Below are 24,405 nucleotides of genomic sequence, written 5' to 3' on the forward strand. Positions count from 1 at the left end.
GTTGCTGAAATCATTGTCCAGGCCTGATCAAAGAAACACACACAAGTCAAGATGCATTACACATTGAGAGACTGAAAATATTTTTTTTTAAAACAACGGAAACAATCAGTAGACCTGAACAAAAACCCCTCAGTGCCTGAACACTTGTAACATGAAGCCACCAGAGGAGGAGCCCTCAGACCACTAATGATTTCAACATCAGTTCACTGTTACAGTAAAGAGAGGAATTGACACTTTTAGCAATGATAAAGTTAAAGGAATACAACATATTTTATAAAAATTTACAATTACAATAAAACTGAATGTAGCAGAGACATTTTCCAAAAAGTGTCTGACTCACAATATTAATGTGAATAAATGACAACATTATTTCAGCTCATAACTACGTTTTTAAGTTTTTCATTACACAAGAACAAAAACCCACAAACAAAATATGTTTTTATTCCTACTGGAGTTTTCTGTCCCCTGATATCTAAATGATATTCAACGATCACCACTGATGTCCAGGTGACCACCTCACAGGGTTCAAAAGAAACATTTTTACTCTTTAATCTTGTTTTCAACGTCTCTGACAGACATCCAGAGGACAGCTGCTTATGGGTCAAAAAGAACATTTTTATGACGTCTGTCTCCAGCTACCTCCAGACATCCTTATAGTACTCAAATCTCATTCTTTTGAATATAGAGCAAAACAGGACACAAGGTACTACTAGTGGGATTCACACTGGTGGCTAAATTATAAGCTTTTTGTCAAGGGAACCAGAGCAATGCTAACTTCCAGGTTAGCCTACAAAAGTATGTCATTGTGACACCACTCAATTCAGAGCAGACAACAACCTTAATCTTATTAAATTCATGGTGACTAACACAGGTATGTGTGGCCCTTTCATGGTTTTTCAGGTTATGACTTTTATACTGCTTAACGCATAATTTAATTTAATTTGTCATGAAACTACAGTTTGGATTAAAAACTGGAGATCTTGCGGTCACCAACTTAATCCCTTTTTCAGGGCTTTTCAGCATCTAAATTAGACTAGACTAGACTAAGCCCCCAGAAAGTGCTACTGTAATATACAATATTAAAGCAACATTATGTAGAAATTGGTCTTTTGTGTGATTTGGCTGACCCCACAGTTTCAGAGTGCAAAACCACTGTCCTAAATACCAATACCAGGTCTGGAACAATTTATCAGATGTGATGTAGGTGCTACCTACAAAAAAAAACAACTCATGGCGTCATAACAATGTTATGTGTTTAAAACTTGTATGTTGAAGTAAACATGTATGTAACGCTGTGATCTTACCCTCTCACTGAAGTTACATAGTGCAGAAACAAGTGATAGGGGGGCGGAGTGGCTGACAGAGACACTATTCACCCTATTACAAGACACTGTACCATCAAAAATCATTTTGAAGCTGTTATTTTAAGGTGAAAAAGTTGCATAATGTTGCCCCAAAAAAAATTGATGAAATGTCTAAAGGTTTCTGAGGCTTTTGGAGGATTTAAGCCTCCGATTGAAGCCACATGTTAAGAATGACTACAAATGGCATTATCTAATAAATCCAAATCTTTTGTCTTAAAGACGTCAAGAAACCTGAAATCACTGGAAGGACAACAGTAAAGCAGGGTGATACTCTGAACTTGACCTGCAGTGCTGAAAGTTTCCCTCTCGCTTCTGTCATTTGGACTCAAGTCCCATCCAACAAAAACCTGCCCAGTGAAACTGAAACTGACCAGCAGAACAACACTGGAACAGCCACACTTGTGTTCCCTAATGTGACAACAGAACATACCGGACAATACACCTGCACAGCAAAACACCTGAACACGACTTTGACCAGGGCCGGCCCTGGGCATAGGCAGTATAGGCGAATGCTAAGGGCGCCGTCATCCACGGGGGGCGCCGCAAACGGGGGGAGAAAAAAAATAAAAATAATAATAATAATACTATTTTTTACCAGTGCTATTACTTATATTTTTTCGAAATATTATATAAGCCCACAGCAACATAACTTCATAGCAAAGCCTATTAAATACTGGAGAGGCCTTTCTTCTGGGTTCCTGGCTGGCTGCACTGTACCTGCCCTCTGTGAGGGGGGGCGGGGTCGAGAGGCGAGCTGCCTGAATCTGACCGGACTTTGACCCAAGAGAGACGTTTATTGATACTGTAGCAGAACAACAATGTCCAAAAGACTGAAACCATCCGGCGCCCAGGGAAGGAAAAGAAGGAAAGAAGAGGAGAAACACGTGAAAAAGAAAGAGGTAGGCCTACAGTAACGTCAATGTGATGAAGTGAATGAAACTAATATGCATCGCAGTTACCGTTGTTGGAGCAGAGTGTTAGCTTGCTAGCTTACTTTGGACGAAAGTAGCATTGTTTAATAATCAGTAAATAGCTGAGTCGACGATAGTTAATGTTACTCCACCTTAAAGCACACACCAAGCATCTGTTTTTTATTAAAATGTAACATGCAGTGGTCACATATACTTCTCGTCTCTCTTCAGATGCACTTCTAAAATATTTCACCACCACCGCCAGTGACACAGCATCAGGTGCTCCTGTCCTCTACCTCAGCACAGACACAGCATCAGGAGTAAAGGCTGCACCAATAGACCTGCTGACTGGCCATCTCTTCTAACTGACAAAGTAAGAAAGGAGTTAGTTCACAGACGACCATTTCAAATAAAAAACAGTTACACATTTCCCAAAAACAAAGTTGGGAGAATATCCACATGACTTTTTTTACTAGAGTCAGTGGGGAAAAAATCAAAAGAAGCTGGCTGATGTACTCAAAAAAGAATGATAGCTTGCACTGCTTCTGCTGCAAAAGGTTTCCTCCCAAAGAATACAGACTGTTTTTATTTTGTATGTAAATAGAATATTCTTTAATATGTTCGTGCAATACCTTATTTATTGTATTTTTAATTTATCACTTGATTCTTTCTTCAGTTTGTATTTGGTGTGATATTTTTGACTTAAAAGAAATAAAATCTTGAATACATACATGTAGTTTCTGTGTGAGTGTATGAAAATTGATTGTGAAATTGACTGCGATGCAAGGGGGCGCCAGCCAAAATCTTGCCTAGGGCACCAAATTGGTCAGGGCCGGCACTGACTTTGACTGTGTATGCCAATGTAAATGTGACTTGTAAGTAGAAAGGAAACTTATTGTCATATCCTACCTGTGTTGTTATCAACTTGCTGTACACTTCATTTGATGCTCTGATTCTGTTTTTTGCAGTGTATCCAAAGATCCTAAACAGCTCTGGATGCACAACACAGTCAGAGATTCTGACCTGTATGTGTATCAGTCAGGGGTTTCCTTTACCCACCATCACATGGCCGCTGTTGCAGAACCACACTGAGTTCACTGTCATTACCACCGTCTCAAATAACACAATCAACAGCACCATCACCCTAACTGTAAAAGAACGAAGTAACACTGGTGTTGAGTGTGTCAGCAGGAGTGAAAATAGAGAAGTAAAAGGGAAACTCATCATAATCGAAGTAGAAAAAGAAGGTAATCGCTCACCATTTGAATGTTCTTTTCTCTAACCTACAAACCTCTATAGTGCTTTTAGTGTTTGTTTCTCTTGATTTCAGGTCAAATCAAGTGTAGGAACATGTGCCCATCGCCTCTGCATTACATTGAGGCCCTGTTGTTCTTGTTAACCCCTTTCATCTGGATGAAGACGATTTACATGAAGGAGGCGCCTTTCAGCTGACATCTTATCTCCTGGCAGAGAGGACAGTGCTTTCCTGGACCATAAAGACTTCAAATGAGGACAGTTTTAATTAATTTACAACTAAACTCCCATTTCTGAACTCTCTTTCCCCTTTGAACAGATAAACTCTCCACAGGTCATGTTGAGTCCTCTACCAGTTCACCAGGAGGGACGAACGAACTGGTCATCAGAAGGTGTCAATACAGAGTCTTTACATGTGTAAATTGAGTAACACATCAAATGGCTTTCTTCCCCTTTGTTTTATTGTATTTCTCTCCCCCTTCCGTCTCTCTCTTCCTCTCTAACTTCTAAACCACACGTTAGGAGAGAGAACACTGGAAACCTTGTTACCATTTGTTATTGTGATACTCCCGTCTGTTATTTACGACATGCCTGGTATCCTTATCTTTGAGACATTCCATTCAAATGGCCTCTGTATTCTTCCAGATTTCAGACCATTTCTAATTAACCATTAAGTCAGTATCTCACAATCTTATTTCTAACACATTAAGAAACAGTAAGAGAAGTTCATAAAACTGATCTTTTCCCCGTTTCTCTACGATTAAGATTGACTGAAATCAAATTTTAATGTTTAATCTGTCCTGTGTTCGGTGGAACCACAGTGCCCTCCAGTGGTGAGTCCTGGTACAGTTGGACGAGAAATATTCTGTTTAATATGTTTATGGTTATAACCAGTAAATGACTCTGATATGTCTTTGTTTTAACAAGTATTAAGCTGAAATATGTATAATTAATGTTTAATCACGTCATAATCATTTTCATGATAGACAACGTACATCTATTAAGCCATGGTGAGAATCTGTGAGAAGGTGAAGTACTGTTTTGTAACGTTTAAATCTTGGAGATAAAAGCCGGTAAGCCCCGCCTAGACACGCCTCGATTTGCAAATAATAAAACGGAGAGATCACGTCTCTCGAGTCAGTTTTAAGGTTCAGTTTTTAATTTTCAGTTTTGTTTAGTTTAAGTTTTGTTTAAAGTTTTCTTTTGTAACTTATTTTTGAAGCTCTTTACTTTACTTTGAAACACGCTCCAAGACAGCGATATCAGCAGAAGTGCTCACGCGTTGATTTTTCTCACTTTATATTTTTCGCAGTATTGATTAGCTTCTTTTATTAAGTTTGTACCAGAACGAAGTTCTGTTTTAATTTGTTTTATACAGTTAAGTATCGTAACCTGCTTTTGAAGAAGTGAACTTAATTTAGATTACCTTGCATTAACTAACAACGGAAGATCCGCCTGATCAACGTATCATCCTCAGTTATTTTATTCAAGAAGTTAAATTTAGTTTACAAAGTCAGAGCCTGAAAACCACTCGAAGAAACGAAGAAGAACATCTTTATCACAATCATCATCACGACACTACAGCAACTTGCTGTGTCCGAGACCGTGCAAGCGGTTTCCAACGAAAGACTCTGACAAGCCCCCATCGATCGCTAGCGGTACCATCCCGCTGGGCATTGAGCCAAGATCTGCACCGGATCGGTACGGGACCAGCTGCCCTCTTCCTAAGACAACGGACCGAGGTGCCCAACCGACTGATACCGGACGAGCTGACCCCCGGCCATTGGACCGGGACTGCCAGCTAGAGCCGCAAACCACCCGAGGGAATCCGCTGCCGCGGACTCCGCAACTCTGCTGAGAAAGTAGGCTCTCCATCACTCACAACAGCTGGATTCACACATGATACATGAGATGGTGTATATGGCTCTGATTCATATCTTTTAGCTTAAGAGAAATTCGTTTAGGGTCTCGTTAGTATTAAAATTACTCCTGTAATCTTTAAATGCTTCAACCTAAATCGTAATCTCACCATCAGCCCATATTCCACTAATAACCCATTACTTAGTTATTTCACATTTCCTGTTACCTGTTGTTATTCATTTAAATTGCCATTTCATTTATTTAACCTGAATTATTTAGTCAATAAACATATTTAACCGTATGTCGTTGTCTGTGCAGGTTTGTTTTTAATGTGGAGAACCGATGGATATGTGTAGAATTCACTACTTCATTTATGAGATTGAATAAATTGATCTGAAATTGATTAGAATTGATACAAGTTAAACTTGTCCAGTCGAATTTGATTAATTACCTCCGGATTATTCAAATAGACAAAACAACGGAGGTGGTGCCCCATTAACGAGTGTTTTTTTAATCGCCAGTGATTAATAAATTACATTTATTATTAGTGTATCTCCTACACAAGGAATTGGTCAGAATTGTGACAAGTCTGGAACATGTCATTGTGTTTTTGATCGGCGCTCTTGTTTCTGCAATCATTTGCTGTTTGGTGAGAAAATGTCACAGGTACACTATGAATTTACTATTTATGTAATGTTATATTTACTTTTTCTTGTTTATCTGAATTACAGGCTCAGTTTCTGTTAACTGTAGTTCATAAAAACATATCAGAAGTTGTATAGTATGCTTTGTAAAATGGTTAGCAGTGATGGAAAATGTTTATTGGAATAGGTGGGCCAAAATATGCTTAACTTCTAGTCTTTCAAGTGAGATTAAAGAAACCGTGGCCCAAAATTTAAAAAAGTCAGTCATTGTCTACTCACTCCCATGCTGAAGGAAAGGGTGAAGTTTCATAAGTCTTCACTTTTCTTGCATCACACTAAAACAGTGATGCAGCATTCTCCTAAACAACTGAAGTAGATGGGGACTTGTTTTAAAAGGTAAAAAAAAAAACCAACCCAACAATAAATAAAAACATGAAATCGCTCTATGTAGCTTGTCTGGTGTAAGCCACATCTCTGTAAGCCCCAAGATCCCCAAAAAGATTGGAAAAGATTTTAACTTGGGATCTGACGGCTTCTGGAGACATGGATTACACCGGAAGAGCTGGTTGGAGCCATTTTATGTTATGTTATTTAAGTCCCCATCCACTTCAGTTGTCAGTTGAGAATGCTGCACTGCGGTCCATCCACTGGCTTGGGGTGTGTGAGCAGATGATGACTGAATGTTAGTATTTGGGTGAACTTTTCCTTTAATAATCTTTGCTTGACATTTGTATGTTAACATGTGTCGCTGTTTATAAACATTTCTCCTCAGAAACAAACGGAGGACCTACGGAAATCAGGCTGACACTCTGGAGATGGTGACAATTCTCGAGGATCAGCTGGTATTTATATTTATACAGTCGGAGATATTATCCATTAAAGACTTTTGTGACACTTTCCAAGCTGAAATTAGACATTTGACATTATAAGGCAACCAAATTATAATTTCCAGTTGTTGGTGTTGCAGCAGCGGATGAATGACTCTTGTAATTTTCTGTGTTGTATCTGACAGATTAATGCTGGTCCAGCAGTGGAAGTGGATCAGGCCATCGACCAAGAGACAGCTGAAGCAGGAGAAGCTGGGGCGGTGGGGAAATCAGACGTGGAGTACTCCAACCTTGATTTCTCCCTGATTAAGAGGCAGACTCCAGCAGAGGCAGGGGCGACACAAGGGAAGGCAGAGACCGAGTACGCTGAAATTAAAAGAGAAAAAGGAAAGGAGAGAAAAGGTGGAGAGGACAATGTGGAAGAGGAGATGGATGAGGAGGCAAAACATGGTGTACAAGATGAGGAGGAAAGTGAGGATGTGGCGGTTTATTCTACAGTGAAGGAGTTAATGGATGAGATTGAAGGATAGTGTTTCTTAGCTATTAGAGGATGAAGTAGCTTCTGTGATTTGTTGTGATGACATTGCGTCTTGCTGTCATGTGTAACTGTCCCATGTACAGTTTCTGCAGTGACTTTTCAAAAGCCAAACTGAGCCTCTGGTAAGCCTCAAATGATTGAGACTATGTTTAAATATCATAATGTAGAGCACAAGTTATTTTGTGAATCAGCTCCGTAGCAGCGCTGAGCACTGTACAGTTGTTTATAAAAGGCTGTTTTAGTATAGAAAACATTTGTCTTTGCAGACAAATGTGTTTGAGACCAACAAAAGTGGCTGTCATTCCAATGACATTGTTACCACATCAGAGGATATACAAATACATATTACATGTACAAATCATACATATGTGCATAGTTGTAAGGGCGCGGACACACCAAACACAGCAAAGAACTAGTGGCAGCGAGAGCTGACTGTCTCGGCCAAAAAGGTGCACTTGAACATACCATGTTACAGTTTGACATTACACAAGATTACATGACGGCCAAACACGTGAGAAGAAATACCTTCCCATTCCATCAGGTGGACGTAGTATGTATTCATGTATTCATTCCAAAAGGGAAACGGATGACTCCGTACTACAGATACACAAATCGTTGTTATGATAAAGCAGCATTTTTTTGGACACGTCGCTCACTAAAATAGCAATCTCTAGTTGAGAATATGTCTGATAAAAAGTTGCAAATGGCACTGAAGGTCAAAAAATAGAGCCACGGCACTACATGAGTGACATCATGATTGGTTAAGCGACACGCTCAAGGGGCTTTCCCTTTCTTTTCCATTTTTCTTCTGGTGCAGTGATATGCTTAGCTGCTGAGTAGGCAATTAGAGGGATTTCTCTTACGGACGGGCTCAACATTGGCCAGTGTGTCAGGGCCCTAACCCCCTGTGACCTGTGTGAACATTAATGCTCAAAAGACTAAAAGAACAGGTGGAAATCTGTTGCAGAAATCACTTGAAGGACAAATGTTCACACTTTATCTTAAATTTCCGTCTACAGTATTGCTTTTAGTATGCAGACAAATTTTAATTATGTTAACGCTGGATGTGTGTATACTGCATTATGTTGTATAAACTGCTGTATATTGCAATTACAAGTATTATTTTACTCTATATATCAGGAAACCCGTAAGTAGAAAGGTGTTTTGAATATAACTTTATTGTGTCTTTATTTGTATATGATAACTTCACGCAATGTAAATACAGTTTTAAAGCAATAGTAGTTAAATATTTTAGACTAATCGCTTCCTTCCTCAACCACTCACATGTTTATGCATTAAATATGGAGCTAGCTTAGCTTAGCATAAAGGCTGGGAACAGCAGGGGGAAATGCTCTGTGTAAACTAAAAAAGAAAAAAAAGGTTTTAGGAAGGTGTGGCATAACTGTTTGCAGCCAACCTCACCATGGCAACAAGAGTATTGCAGTAACAGCTGGTTACAGTTGAGGAAATCTGAATGCTTGAGTGAATGTTTTTGTTGTTTTTAAAATGTGTTTTAATAAAACATATACTTGAGAAAACTAATGCATTAAAACTGTAGCTGAGTATCAACACAGTGCTTTCTTTGCTGCTACCTTGAATCTATAAATCGATCAACATTACGGAGAAACTGTGCTCATACTGTACTTTCACCACCTTTTGGCAATTTGATTGTTTTTTTTAAAAAAAAGAAAGAAAATGTTACTTTTTATTTGGATTGAATCACGTGTTGTATTATTATTGTATTCAGTGGAGACAGAACATAAAACTGCACCTTCTGCTTTAAACAGACAGGAAATCATGGTGTGAGAGGATGTGAGCTTAAAATAACATCTGAAACTTCAACTCATGTCAAATTTTTTTGCATCCTGGGTTCCCCTTCAAAGAGACAACAGCAAAACTCTGCAGCTTGGCTCATAAGGCTCTGACTTACCGTGTGCACACCTTCCTCAACTTACTTTGTTCCTCTTTATTGGTAATGCCTGTATAATGTGGAAAACTGAATATTCTCACAGCAGCTTTCACAGTGAGTGAAAAGAAAATGAAACTCCCGCTGCTGATCCTGTCAACATTACACCCACATCCAACCAAAAAAACAAAAAACAAAAGAAGAATCACAACAGGCTTTGAATGTAATTCATTCATATCACATCTTTTTGGCGATGTCGTCTTTATTTTTTTTGTAAAGAGGCAGCAAACATGAAAAAGATCCTCAGCTGGAATTGAGCCGTGGAGGTTGTGTTATGTGGTATGTGCTTGAACCATTCGGAAAACAAAGCGCCCAATGTCTTTAACATTGTGGACAGTGAGGAGAAAGACTTTGTATTGTTAATAAATATATTTATCATGGCCTTACTGATGTGTTTTGGCCATCTTCTCTTGTCTAGATAGCAGTTGCGCTGGTGTTATTAGTAAAGATTTGCATTTTAATAACACTGTTGCTATTTAATAATAATAATTTAAGCATTTTTATGTATCGTAAATGATGCATCATTTAAAAACGTGTGTCTTCTTGTAGGCTTATGCATGAATGCAAGTAGATTTACATACACACACACAGTATGCCTGAATGTGCTTAACCTGATTTTGGATTAAGGCTGAGCTAACAGCATTAGAATGTTCTGCTGGCTGGACGGACGCCTTAAATAGATCAGACTGATGCTGCTGCTGCTTCAGAGCTGCAGAACAATCAACATTTTACAACTGAGAACAAATATTTCCACCACAGCTGTGCTTTTCCTCCACATCCGCAGGTGAGTGTGTGCAGCATTTTGTTGAAATGAAACTTCGCATTGCTGGAAAAAAAAAGTCAATATTTGATTGGTTTAAATCGCGAATTCCTTCACTACAGAAAAATAATCAGACTTTGGCACATTATGATAACTGGCAACAATGCATTATTTAATTTTAGGGTTTTTATCTTAACTATTTCTATTATTACTGGGATGTGGTAAACCTTCAGTTTAGATATAAACGTGATAAATGAGTAGTTTTCCTCTGACACCTGCATAGCTTCCAGTTGTATTTATTTTTATTGATATTTTAAATGTCATCATGTCTATCGTTACACTTACAAGCATGGTAAAGGAAGATCAGTTTTAAGGCTTTGTTTGAAAATAGTATTCATTGTATTAAAGGGACTTTTTTATCTTTTCACAGAAACGGCTGATGTTTTCAGAGGCCTGAACCTCCTTGAAACCCTCAAAGACTCCATAGAGAACAACAAGTTATCAGATGTAAAGGATACCGTGGAAGATCTCCTGATCAGCAGGATCAACTTAGCTGCAGTGGGAGACCGTGGGGATGAAAAAGCTACCTTCATAAACTCCCTCCGTGGCCTCAGTCCCGGCGACGAAGGAGCTGTTCCGTCTCCGTCCCCTGCTGCTCCGGAGGAGTTGGCAGGCTATCCTCACCCTAAACACCCTGACTTTCGCCTGTGGGATCTGCCACCTGTCCCATCCACCTCTCCATTTGAACCTGAGAGGTACATGGAGAGAGTCAAGTTCCCCCGCTACAATGCCGTCTTCATGACATTCACACAGACAGTCCAACCCAACAGTGTGGAGGTGTTCCTGGAGGCCCGCTCACTGCAGCAGCATACAGTTTATTTTATTCTCTTCGCTGTAGCTAAAGACACAGAAAAAGCCTGGAAGAAAAGAGGAAAGCTAGTGTGGAAGTGCTGACATCACAAGGTGTGGCACAGCCTAAAGTCTACGTGGTGCGACCCTCAACCCTGGAGAAGTTTGACTTCCCCGGCCTTTTGGAGGACATGGGGAGAGACCTTCCAGAGATACGAGCCCACGCTCTTCTCTTGGCTCTGCCGACTCTGACCTCCACCCTGGTCACTCAGAAAAAGGATGCATTCAAAGCACTTGTATGGGCAGCTGCCTCACTATCTGGTGGGGTGTCGGCTATTCCTGTTCCCTTTGTGGCCTCCATGGTGGACTCAAGTGTAGCAGTGCGGATTCTAACCAAAGCACAAGTATCTCTGTGCCTGGACAATGAATCAGTCGAGGCACTGGCCCGACAGCGAGGCATGGAACTCACTAGACTTAAAGGGCTGCGGACTTGTGTACTGTCAGTGGAGGTCACCAAGGGTGAAGTGAAAAAGCGGCTGGCGGCGGCAGAAAAGGACTTGGCCACGGCTTCGTCGAAGCTGGTGGAGATGGCGATGCCCAGACATGCCCGCTCTGTCAGCCGCTCCTTCACTGCCATGCTGCAAGCCTTAAACAGCGCCATCGATGAAATGGCGGCTGGTGCTGAGAGGGTAGTGGCTGCTGCTTTCGGGGAGGGGAAGTGAAGTCAAATGTTCTTCTCTTTGTGTGCTGTTGATGTGTGATTCATCTTCACTTTTATGTTTTGGGCTGTAAGAGATGCACTGTTTATTATCCTTAATAAATCTTTTGATATGTTGATATGTCACCAGCTACAGGAGACCATCCCCCCACATTGCAGTGAACCGGGAACTGGCTGACGACCTGAATGTCTTCTACTGCAGGTTTGAGAAGCCAACATTCACACCCATCACCCACTCCAACATCAAACAAACCTCATCACCCCCCTCACCCCTCCCTACTGACCCCCCACCATCACTCAGGATCTGTGAAGAGGATGTGTGTCAGCTCTTCAGGCAACAGAAGACCAGGAAAGCTCCAGGCCCAGACGGCGTGTCACCCTCCTGTCTGAAGGTCTGTGCTGACCAGCTGGCCCCCATCTTCACCCAGATCTTCAACAGATCACTGGAGCTGTGTGAAGTCCCCTCCTGCTTCAAAAGCTCCACAATAATCCCGGTCCCCAAGAAACCGGCAATTTCTGGACTAAATGACTACAGGCCCGTAGCCCTGACGTCTGTGGTCATGAAGTCCTTTGAGAGACTGGTGTTGAGCCACCTGAAGGACATCACAGGCCCCCTGCTGGACCCCCTGCAGTTTGCATACCGGGCAAACAGGTCAGTGGATGATGCAATCAACATGGGTCTGCATTACATCCTGCAACACCTTGACTCCCCAGGGACATATGCTAGGATCCTGTTTGTGGACTTCAGCTCGGCGTTCAACACCATCATCCCAGACATCCTCCACTCCAAACTCACCCAGCTCACCGTCCCAGCCTCCACCTGTCAGTGGATCACAAACTTCCTGACAGACAGGAGGCAGCAGGTGAGGTTGGGGAAAATCACATCCAGCACCCGGTCAATCAGCACAGGCGCCCCCCAGGGATGTGTGCTCTCCCCACTGCTCTTCTCCCTATATACCAACGACTGCACCTCGAGAGACCCATCTGTCAAACTCCTGAAGTTTGCAGACGACACAACGGTCATCGGCCTCATCCGTGACGGTGACGAGTCTGCTTACAGACGGGAGGTGGAACAGCTGGCCCTCTGGTGTGGTCAGAACAACTTGGAGCTGAACACGCTCAAAACTGTGGAGATGACAGTGGACTTCAGGAGTAGCCCCCCTATACTGTCCCCCATCACCATTTTAAATAACTCCGTGTCTGCTGTGGAAACCTTCAGGTTTCTGGGATCTTCCATCTCCCAGGACCTAAAGTGGTCTCTCAACATAGACTCCATAAACAAAAAGGCCCAGCAGAGGATGTACTTCCTGCGTCAGCTCAGGAAGTTCAACCTGCCCCAGGAGCTGCTGATCCAGTTCTACACAGCAATAGTTCAGTCTGTTCTCTGCACCTCCATCACCGTCTGGTTTGGATCAGCCACCAAACAGGACAGGAAAAGACTGACACGGACAATAAGGTCTGCAGAAAAAATCATTGGTGCTAAACTGCCCACCATCCAGGACCTGTACTCATCCAGAGTCAGGAAACGGGCAGGAAACATCTCTGCAGACCCATCACACCCTGGACACAATCTGTTCGAACTTCTCCCCTCCGGCAGGCGCTACAGAACACTGTTCGCCAAAACAACCAGACATAAGAACAGTTTCTTCCCCCAGGCCGTCGCACTGATGAACACTTGATCAGTCACCCAGTGTCAGTAACCCCGACTCCAAAATCATCCACTCAGTCTTTACATTTACAGACTACATTGCACTTTATATGTATATATATATTTATATATTTCTACCTGTACATAACTGAACAACACATATCCACACTGTAAATAATATAATATAAATATACTTAAATATATATTTATATATTTATAATAGTCCGGACTTCTGAACACTTTTTAACTCACTGTTCTTTGTTGTTCTTGTTCCTTCTAGTTGAATGTTGTTATGTTTGTTTATGTTCATGTCTATGTCTATGTACATTGTGTGCGAAGAAAAACCAAGTCAAATTCCTTGTTTGTGTTTCACATACTTGGCCAATAAAGCTGATTCTGATGTTTCCACTCTTTTTGATGGGCCTGAAGTACTCAAAGACACTGTAAATACTGTGCAAGCATACATTCTGCAAGTAAATGTCGAGTACTGTAAGCTGCTATTTGGCTGTTTGCCCACCCTGAAGAGGGACTTTCATTTTTGACAAAGCATTAAATAGAGGAAGTGAGAGGGAACTCGTCTGCATACGCACTGCAGCGGGCCAGTTGAAGAAAGAATTACTGTATCAACTTCATCAGTAAAACTATAAAAGATTCTCTCCTCTGGCTTGCATGATTGGGCATGCAAATACTTGAAGATTTTGTGTCAACCGTGAAAACTTCCTTTTTTTTAAATGTTATTTAAGGAGGGATGGTTTGTGGTACGGACTATAATAAAGGATTTCTCTGAGGTAAGAACAAGCTTGTTTTTGTATCTTTCAGTCACAGATGTTTTCTCTATCATACTTCCTATTTTTAAAAATAATAGTCATCTCTGTCTGTAAAGGTTCATCTCAGTCATTCAGATGTTATGCCGTCTGTCTAGACAGAGGAGACTTTTGATTTCTAAAATGAGACTTGGTATATAAGTCACGTATATTCTGTTAATGGAGCTTACAAAAACATTTTATTTATAGTCAGTATGTTGTGTATGGTGATTATGGGTGTACTTGCACGGCTGGTGACGCAGACAAAATTGATGTCAGAAGATCTCAAATATAAATGATATGCTCCCGAGCCATATTTAAGGTACTGAAAGTCAAGAATTTTAACATCTAACTGGAAGCATTAAAGTGCAATCAATGTGGGCTCTGCAAAGACACTATAATTACAACAACTATAGGCTTTTCAGGAAAAAATGTTGTTATGACGTATTTTCAATCTGTTTGCAATCTCTTTTTACTACAACACAATGAAAATGTTGCCAGTTGTGAAAAAGATGTCTGTAGTGCTGGAGAATTCCCAACTATCTCAAAATGATGAAGGAAACAGACCAGATAATTGTCAGAAAAAGAAAAAGAGGAAGAAGAAAAAAATTCAGACTGGCTGATTTGCATTGCAAAACATCAAAAAACCCACCTGGTAAACAGATAGTTTACAGTAAATGTATAAAATTTTGTGTACACACGTTTTATTGGTTGTTTGTTTCAGATTTCTAGCTTTGATGCTGCATGAAGATGAATACTCGGACAATCGGGTGGTTCATATTTCTGGTGCTGATAAAATGTAAGAATTTTATCACCCTAGTGTGATAACAAAGTTTGCTTTTTACAACATTTGGTAAGTTACAAACATTATCTGACTTTTCCACTTGTGTTTTCACACTACAGATCTTTCTGGTGCCGACCCTACTTATTTCAAACTAGAAGGCAGTCACCTGACAGCTACCGAGGGGTCATGCACTGAAATCAACTGCACAGTCTATCCTAGCAGATATAAATTTCCTGAAGCTGTTGCATCCTGGTTTTGGATGAAGGATGCGCATTATAATGATGCTATTAGAGACTTTAACGCCACAATCATTTACAGTACGGATAATCAATCACGTCCCGTCAGTCCAGACTTTGCAGGCAGAGTGAAATATATCGGGACTCCGTCTGCAAGCTGGAAATATCCATCCTCGCCTCCGTCTTGCAGTATTACGATCTGCAACCTGAAAATAACTGACAACGGAAACTATTCTTTCAGAGTTGTAGGAGAGGCTGGAAAATGGGAGACTAATCGAGTTAACCTCACAGTTACAGGTGAGTACAGAAATCAGAACACTGACAGACATTTTAAGAACATACAAAGAAATATAAAGGGCTATGCAGACACTGGGGGCTCCCTAAAAACTTGGTATTTTACCCGGATGGGCGTGGTTTTGTAGCACGTGGCAGTGCACTCTTCGGCGAGCTCCGTAACCATCTTAGTCCATACGCTGAGTGCTTGTTATTTTCACCTCACATCTACATGCATGGAAAGTGATAATCGGCCTCGTAAAAGCCTTTTTATGAGATTTTTTTCTGCCTGAAAACCATTTGGAAATGTAGGCCTTGAGGTGATATAGTATAAAACTGCGTATTATACCTCTCTCACTCAGTGCTGCTGGTTGAATGTGACTTTTATGAGGGTGGCCAGAGTCTGCATATTGTGTGAAAATATGGTTTTTGTTTTATGTATTACACTATTGGACTCAGTGTATTAGTTTTCAGGTATTTAAAAGAACAGTTTCAGTTTTCAGCCGCAGTTTGTTTTCGAGAAAGGTAATGGCACGGATTAAAATGATAAGTCAACGTTCACTTGTGGTCTCACATGGGACAAGAACAGCAATTAAGCTTGGGCGATATCCAGCATTTTATATTGCGATATTTTCCTGTCCAAATATCAGGATAGACAATATTATCGCTGTAATATAAAATATAAATATTTTATTTGTAAATAACGGACTGAAAGAGAGAGATAGGCTGCTCACTTCTTTACCACTCTCTTTGCAGCAACACATACAACACTTGTATGTGACAAAATGATATTAAATTATATATATGTATATATATATATATTATATGTGAAATCTTAAGTTTCTCACACTGAATAGCAAACCAATAGCAGTCAATATTGATCTTCCTGACTAACACAACTACCTAAAACGTAAGTTCTTACTGCTATATTAACATGGAGCTGATAATCTCAGAATCACAAGATCTGTATCTTAAAGTTATGTGGAAACTATCTCATGATTGAGATCTTTATTTTCAGTCACACAGGAAAAAGAATTAGAAGGTTCACTGAGTTTAAACTCAGCATTTAATACCAGATCAGTTTTGCTGGAGCTCCACTCTGCGTAGATTATCAGCCTTTCAAATATGAGTCAGTAATTCACTCAGTATTCAGCTTAGTAACGAGTACATATGTAACTATGAGCACAGAGAGCTTAAGGAAGATAAAGTATGAGTAAATTATATATTAAATATATTTTTTTAAGAGAAAGTGTGATTATGATTAAGTGGCTATTATGTAAATTCACAATCTCTTATCATATTCTCCTTTTCATTTTTTCAGAAAATCCATGCCTGATCACTTGGATGGATTTGAAAACCCAGCAGTAGAAACAGGCCTATATTTACAACTCTGTTGAGTCCAAATTATTATTTTATTTTTTCTTTATAGCTCAAGTTATATATCATGTAATCTTGTCAAATATACTTTAGCTAACAGTGCCAGTAGATGAATCTCCTTTAAGATCAGAATTGGCAAGCAGAATATGCCTCTTAGTGGCAGCTGTTACTTAATTGCTTAATCCAGTGGTTCCCAAAGTGGGGGGCGCGCCCCCTAGGGGGGGCACAGAGCAATTGCAGGGGGGGCGCGGGAAAAACGGGGCGCGGGAAAAACGAATGAATGAAAATATAAATACAGTAGGCTAAATAACACTGCTAGCATAACATGGACAAATTTTTGACGCAGCTCCCACGTAAACGCAAAGCAGAGGATGAAGCATCACCAGATGTGCTTCCAAAGCAATTTCCTTCCAAGGCAAAGACAAGAAAATATGACGACACATATCTTGCCTTTGGCTTCACCTGTACAACGGCGGGTAATGAGGAGAGACCGCAGTGTGTTGTCTGTCTTAAAGTGCTAGCTTGTGACAGCTTGAAGCCGAACAAGCTAAGACGCCACTTGGAGACAAATCATCCAGAGCACAAAGACAAGCCAGTTGACTTTTTCCGACAAAAACTCGTAAACTGCCGTGCTCAACAGTCTCTCTTTACTAAAGCTGCCAGTGGATTCACACTAATAAACACATTAGAAACACTGAATAGTCAGATGAATGATGGAGATCATGTTGATTTGTGTTTCCACAGGTGTGAACAGTATTGATCTCATCCAGCCAGACTCAATGGTTGTGCAGCCTGGACAGTCTTTGACCATCACCTGTCAGGTCTCTGGTTATTCTTTGACTGATGACAGCTATGCAACAGGTTGGATCAGACAGTGTGAAGGAAAACCAATGGATTGGATTTCCCACAAGTGGGGAGGAAGTAGTGGCAGCTTTTATCAAAATAATGCTCTGAAGAACAAGTTCAGCTACAGCAGAGACACTTCTGCTAGAACAGTGACTCTAACAGGACAGAATCTGCAGCCTGAGGACACAGCTGTTTATTACTGTGTACGTCAGCCCACAGTGATACAAACCACCAACAGACCTGCACAAATGCCCAGAAACCATGTGACTCAACCACACACACATGTTGTTAAATGCAAACATTAATATAGACAGTGCTGTCTGATGAGTTGATAAAAATGAATCTCTATGGAATTCACTGAAATCATAGAGCCATTTTTTGTTTCTGGTCGACAGAAGAAGAGTTGAGAATTTTAATTGTAGATCTAAGTTGACTTCCCCTGCAGTCGACATCAATACAGAAGAGACTTAAACTTAAATTTCCCTCAATACAAGATGCATGTGACATGTTTCATTTATTTATTTTTATGTATTGTGATGCCTTGAAAAAATGGAAAAACATTCAACATTCAATTTCAACTTAAAAAGTAGCTATATTTCTTCACAAATACACAAATGGGATACAAATTTCCCTGTTGTAATTTGGCCAAGCTGAAAAAAGCTCTAAACTTTTACATCTTAAGCCATTTAGAAAAAATAATTTTTTTCATGACACCATCAGTCCAGAAATTAGTTGACAGGACTTTTTCCTACAGTGTCTGCTGTTACTCTACTTATGAAAATGTGTGTGTGTCAAATGTTCCCTCTTTAAACCTGTAGAGGAGGTCTATGCAAACTCTTCGCTTATAAACACACCATCAGTAACTTGTGACAGAAACCTGTGACAGCTTGAGATATATTCGAAACACTGAGATCAGAGAGCTCTGAACAACAGTGTTTATCACAGAATGGAAAATACAATCATCTGGAGTTTATTATTTGTAGTTAGTATTCATGGTGAGAAAATTAATTCTGCTTTACTTCTTTTATAAATGTTAAACCTGTGATTTACAAGTTTGTTGGATGATGATCACATTTTCTTTGCTTACAGGAGTTTGGAGTGAGATCAAACTGGACCAGTCTGCCTCTGAGGTGAAAAGACCTGGAGAGACAGTGAAGATGTCATGTATCATATCTGGGTTTGACATGACGAGCAACTATATTCACTGGATACGACAGAAGCCAGGGAAAGCTCTGGAGTGGATTGGGAGGATGGATACAGGTTCAAACTCTGCTATCTATGCCAGCTCCTTTCAAAGTCGTTCCCTCATGACTGAAGACGTGTCCAGCAGCACTCAGTACCTCGAGGTCAGGAGCCTGACAGCAGAAGATTCTGCTGTTTACTTCTGTGCTCGACAGACACGGTGACTGAAGACAGTGGAGCAGCTGCACAAAAACATCCACAGACAACAAACGTGATCTTCATGACATCTGTGTTTTCTCAACACCTGCAAAAGCACTTTATATCCACATTGAATTCCCACAGAGTTTACTGTAAACTAATAACAACATATTTATTCTCTTTGTGTTACATCACTCACAGTAACAGAGTTTCTTCAGTTGTCAAAACATTAAATAACGCTATATTTCTAATGTCATCTATAAGTACAAACTCTTAATGTCATAAATCCCCAACAAACATTCAGATTATTGGTGGATTGTTTAACATGTTAAGATGACAATTCAACAAATTTCAAAAATACTCATGGATATTGGTGATCATAAGAACACTGCAGATTAGTATTTCGCACATATGCTGTCTACAGGAAGTAATGAGAAACATTGACGCTGAGACAAATTATATGTGAATTTGTCTGAATGAATGCTGTTTGGAAATGTGACAGATTCCTGAACCAAATTTCACATTTTGGAGTGTTATTAAAATAAATCAGGGAAATGTTTCCTCCCTGTGAGGAGGAGTCAATGCAAAACTCAGATGTCTTCCACCTCTACTTATCTGACTGCAGAGAGGATGACAGAGAACAGTGGACACACAGTTTAACATGATGGACTATAGGACAGGACTGCTGCTTTTAACTGTCTGCTGGGCAGGTGAACATCTTCCAAGAATTTGATCAGACATATTTTCATTTGTGCTGTGAATGTTACTCATCACATGTGCGTCTTTTTTCTCTTGACAGGTGTTGATGGTCAGACTCTGACAGAATCTGAACCAGTGGTTAAAAGGCCTGGAGAATCTCATAGATTAACCTGTACAGCCTCTGGATTCACATTCAATGACTACCAGATGAGCTGGGTCCGACAGGCTCCTGGAAAAGGACTGGAGTGGATCGCTTTAATCAGTAAACCTAGTGGTAGCACCCAATACTACTCTGAGTCAGTCAAAGGCCGGTTTACCATCTCCAGAGACAACAGCAGACAGCAGGTGTATCTGCAGATGAACAGTCTGAAGACTGAAGATTCTGCTGTTTATTATTGTGCTCGACAGCCACAGTGACTGGAGTTGGTTGAGCAGCTGTACAAAATCCTACAGTACTCATCTTTACTGGACTGGGACAGTGTTGCGTTTTCTTTTCTTTTCTCTTTTGGGTTAGGGTTAGGGTTTTGTGGATATTTTTTTATCAAAATCGTTAAAAAAAATAAACAGAATGATGATTTACCAACTACAATAACCATTAAAAACACAAGAAAACAAATGTTTTACAGTAACAATCACCCCCTCACAAACAGCAAAGAAAAGCACAACAGTCTGGCTGCTGAGATAATTGTCCAGGTCTGATCAAAGAAATACAAAGTTGTCAAAACTCTGCATTTCACATTCACATATTGAAAATATAAAAAAAAAACAATAAAACTGGTATTTACCGACAAGTTTCAAGTTTTTTTGTGTGTTTAAATGTAGTTCAGAGTGGGAGCGGTAAATATTTTGTTCATCTGAGTGGTGTAAATGTGAATGTTTGACTACTCTTGTGTAAGAAGATTAGTGATTTAAGTATATATATATATATATATATATATATATATATATATATATATATATATATATATATATGCTGTATATATATATATATATATGTAGGAACACATGTCCATCGCCTCTGCATTACATTGAGGCCCTGTTGTTCTTGTTAACCCTTTTCATCTGGATGAAGACGATTTACAGGAAGGAGGCGTCTTCCAGGCTGACACCTTATCTCCTGGCAGAGAGGATAGTGTTTTCCTGGACCATAAAGACTTCAAATGAGGACACTCTTAATTAATTTACAACCCAAAGCCTTTGAATGAACTTTCTCTCCCTTCCAAACAGATAAATTCTTCCCACAGGTCAGTCTGAGTGGGCACGAGGTTACCCCTCTGCCTGTTCACCAGGAGTGACGAACGAACTGATCATCAGAAGGTGTCAATACAGAGTCTTTACATGTGTAAATTAAGTAACACATCTAATGGCTCTCTCCCCCTTTGTCTTTCTGTTTCTTTCTACCTATGTCTCTCTCTTCCTCTCTAACTTCTAATCCACACGTTAGAAGAGAGGACACTGGAAACCTTCTGACTTGTTGTTCTATGCCAACACCCCCATGTCTGTTATTTACGACACATCTGGTCTCACTATCTGTGGGACATTCCATTCAAATGGCCTCTGTATTCTTCCAGATTTCAGACCATTTCTAATTAACCATTAAGTCAGTATCTCACTCTCTTAATTCTAACCAATTAAGAAACAGTAAAAGAAGTTCATAAAACTGATCTTTTTCCCGTTTCTCTACGATTAAGATTGACTGAGATTAGAGGTGTGCGATATGACGATATTAGATCGTGAACGATTAGAATGTGTAGACGATCTGCCAAAGTGCAAAGATCGTAGGGATCGTCTAGGGCACATTCCATAAATTTTAGTTCTATGCTGATGCACCGACGCACTAAACGTATTACGTCGTCAACCTGACCGACCAATCACAGCGAATTACGGGCAGTGACGCGCTTTCTTACCCACCTCCTTGTTTATGTGTGTAGCGGTAGCCGCATGCAGAGCCATGGCTGAAAGCCAAACGGAGGAGTTGGTCGCTTTTTTAAAAAAAACAGCGTTTCACCATCTCTCATCTCTGCCAGTTAGACCCTCAACCTGCGAGAGGCACAGTGGAGGTCTGCAGCCAGGACCTCGTGGAGAGGGGTGGCCACCTGCCGCCTCTCTCGGGTGCGCACGCACGCACGCACACACACACACAGGCGCATGGATAGGTCGCGCTTGGCCGCTAATAAACGGTAAATGCGCTAATTGTAGTGTTCAAATTACCGCGACCCCCCCACCCCCCCGTCGGATAGTCCGACCACTGACGGACCCTTTTCAATAAGCTATTTAGTGTTTGGATATACTTAAATCCTGTTAAAATGACTGTGTTGAATAAAACAAACAGTAATGTCTTCATTGATATTTTACTTTCATGTTTATTGAAAGCTACCTTTTATGTTGCAAGAGTGCACTTTATCAGTGTTGTTGTTTACCTTTTAGTATGTTTACGTTGTTTGCACATGTTGGCAAAACTGCAACTATTTAAATTAAAATCTGTTCAGAAAGGTTCTTTGGCCTAAATTGTCTGTTTTTCTTTTTTTGATTTAAGATCGTGATAAAATCGAAATCGTGATTTTATTTTTAAAAAATCGTGATATGATATTTTTGCCATATCGCCCACCCCTAACTGAGATCAAGTTTTAATGTTTAATCTGTACTGTGTTCGGTGGAACCACAGCACCTCCTGATGGTGAGTCCTGGTACAGTTGGACGAGAAATATTCTGTTTAATATGTTCATGGTTATAACCAGTAAATGACTCTGATATGTCTTTGTTTTAACAAGTATTAAGCTGAAATATGTATAATTAATGTTTAATCACGTCATAATCATTTTCATGATAGACAAAGTACATCTATTAAGCCATGGTGAGATTCTGTGAGAAGGCGAAGCACTGTTTTGTAACGTTTAAATCTTGGAGATAAAAGCCGGTAAGCCCCGCCTAGACACGCCTCGATTTGCAAATAATAAAACGGAGAGATCACGTCTCTCGAGTCGGTTTTTTTGGTTTTTAGAGTTTAAAGTTCAGTTTTAGTTTTCAGTTATTCTTTAGTTTAAGTTTTCTTTTGTTTTAAAGTTTTCTTTTGTAACTTATTTTTGAAGCTCTTTACTTTACTTTGAAACACGCTCCAAGACAGCGATCTCAGCAGAAGTGCTCACGCCTTGATTTTTCTCACTTTTATATTTTTCGCAGTATTGATTAGCTTCTTTTATTAAGTTTGTACCAGAACAAAGTTCTGTTTTAATTTGTTTTATACAGTTAAGTATCGTAACCTGCTTTTGAAGTAGTGAACTTAATTTAGATTATCTTGCATTAACTAACAACGGAAGATCCGCCTGATCAACGTATCGTCCTCAGTTATTTTATTCAAGAAGTTAAATTTAGTTTATAAAGTCAGAGCCTGAGAACCACTCGAAGAAACGAAGAAGAACATCTTTATCAATCATCATCACGACACTACAGCAACTTGCTGTGTCCGAGACCGTGCAAGCGGTTTCCAACGAAAGACTCTTTGACAAGCCCCCATCGCTCGCTAGCGGTACCATCCCGCTGGGCATTGAGCCAAGATCTGCACCGGATCGGTACGGGACCAGCTGCCCTCTTCCTAAGACAGCGGACCGAGGTGCCCAACCGACTGATACCGGACGAGCTGACCCTCGGCCATTGGACCGGGACTGCCAGCTAGAGCCGCAAATCACCCGAGGGAATCCGCTGCCGCGGACTCCGCAACTCTGCTAAGAAAGTAGGCTCTCCATCACTCACAACAGCTGGATTCACACATGATTCATGAGATGGTGTATATGGCTCTGGTTCTGATCTTGTAGCTTAAGAGAAATTCGGTTAGGGTCTCGCTAGTATTAAAATTACTACCGTAATATTTAAATGCTTCAACCTAACTCGTGATCTCACCATCAGCCCATATTCCACTAATAACCCATTACTTAGTTATTTCACATTTCCTGTTACCTGTTGTTATTCATTTAAATTGCCATTTCATTTATTTAACCTGAATTATTTAGTCAATAAACATATTTAACCGTATGTCGTTGTCTGTGCAGGTTTGTTTTAATGTGGAGAACCGATGGATATGTGTAGAATTCACTACTTCATTTATGAGATTGAATAAATTGTTCTGAAATTGATTAGAATTGATACAAGTTAAACTTGTCCAGTCGAATTTGATTAATTACCTCCGGATTATTCAAATAGACAAAACAACGGAGGTGGTGCCCCATTAACGAGTGTTTTATTAATCGCCAGTGATTAATAAATTACATTCATTATTAGTGTATCTCCTACATATATATATATAATAAACACATTTTATTTCATGCTTTTTAAATAAATGTTCACAGCACAACTCTGAACTCCAACTGCTCTTAACAGGACAGTTGATGCTCCTTTTTTATCCTGTCAGTGTCCTTCTCTATGCAAAGTGAACTTCCTCACAGTCTGCTATAAAGACTTGATATCATGCTGTCAGTTGCAGCAGAAGAAGAGAAGCTCCCATCAGATCACCTTCAACATCAACCATGTTCTCTGTAGCTTTGCTGCTGCTGCTGCTGGCTGCTGGATCCTGTGAGTCTCACTGAGGCAGAGACACTGACAGTATGATCACAGCACACTGACTGTTCACTGTTATTACACTCATTCAATATTCAACATGTTTTCCTCCACAGG

At 40.2% G+C, this 24,405-nt stretch overlaps 1 long non-coding RNA gene, 1 pseudogene and 1 gene segment (V, D, J or C); all 3 read left to right on the forward strand.

Annotated features, from left to right (window-relative positions):
* Positions 1 to 7,288: 7,288 nt before the first annotated feature.
* LOC141019263 (interferon-inducible GTPase 5-like) lies at positions 7,289 to 11,695 on the forward strand (annotated as a pseudogene).
* Positions 11,696 to 14,007: 2,312 nt separating this feature from the next.
* On the forward strand, positions 14,008 to 15,459 carry LOC141019664 (uncharacterized). The gene is made up of 3 exons (XR_012180787.1): positions 14,008 to 14,127; positions 14,867 to 14,941; positions 15,046 to 15,459. It is a non-coding gene; the product is annotated as an uncharacterized lncRNA (long non-coding RNA).
* An 8,798-nt stretch (positions 15,460 to 24,257) lies between these two features.
* The window catches only part of LOC141018962 (immunoglobulin mu heavy chain-like), an 80,920-nt gene continuing 80,772 nt past the window's right edge, over positions 24,258 to 24,405 (forward strand). Inside the window, 1 exon segment of the C gene segment in view lies at positions 24,258 to 24,303. Coding sequence covers positions 24,258 to 24,303 — 46 coding nt within the window.

The sequence above is a fragment of the Pagrus major genome, chromosome 23 (assembly GCF_040436345.1).
Source record: "Pagrus major chromosome 23, Pma_NU_1.0".
In the NCBI taxonomy this organism is placed as follows: domain Eukaryota; kingdom Metazoa; phylum Chordata; class Actinopteri; order Spariformes; family Sparidae; genus Pagrus; species Pagrus major.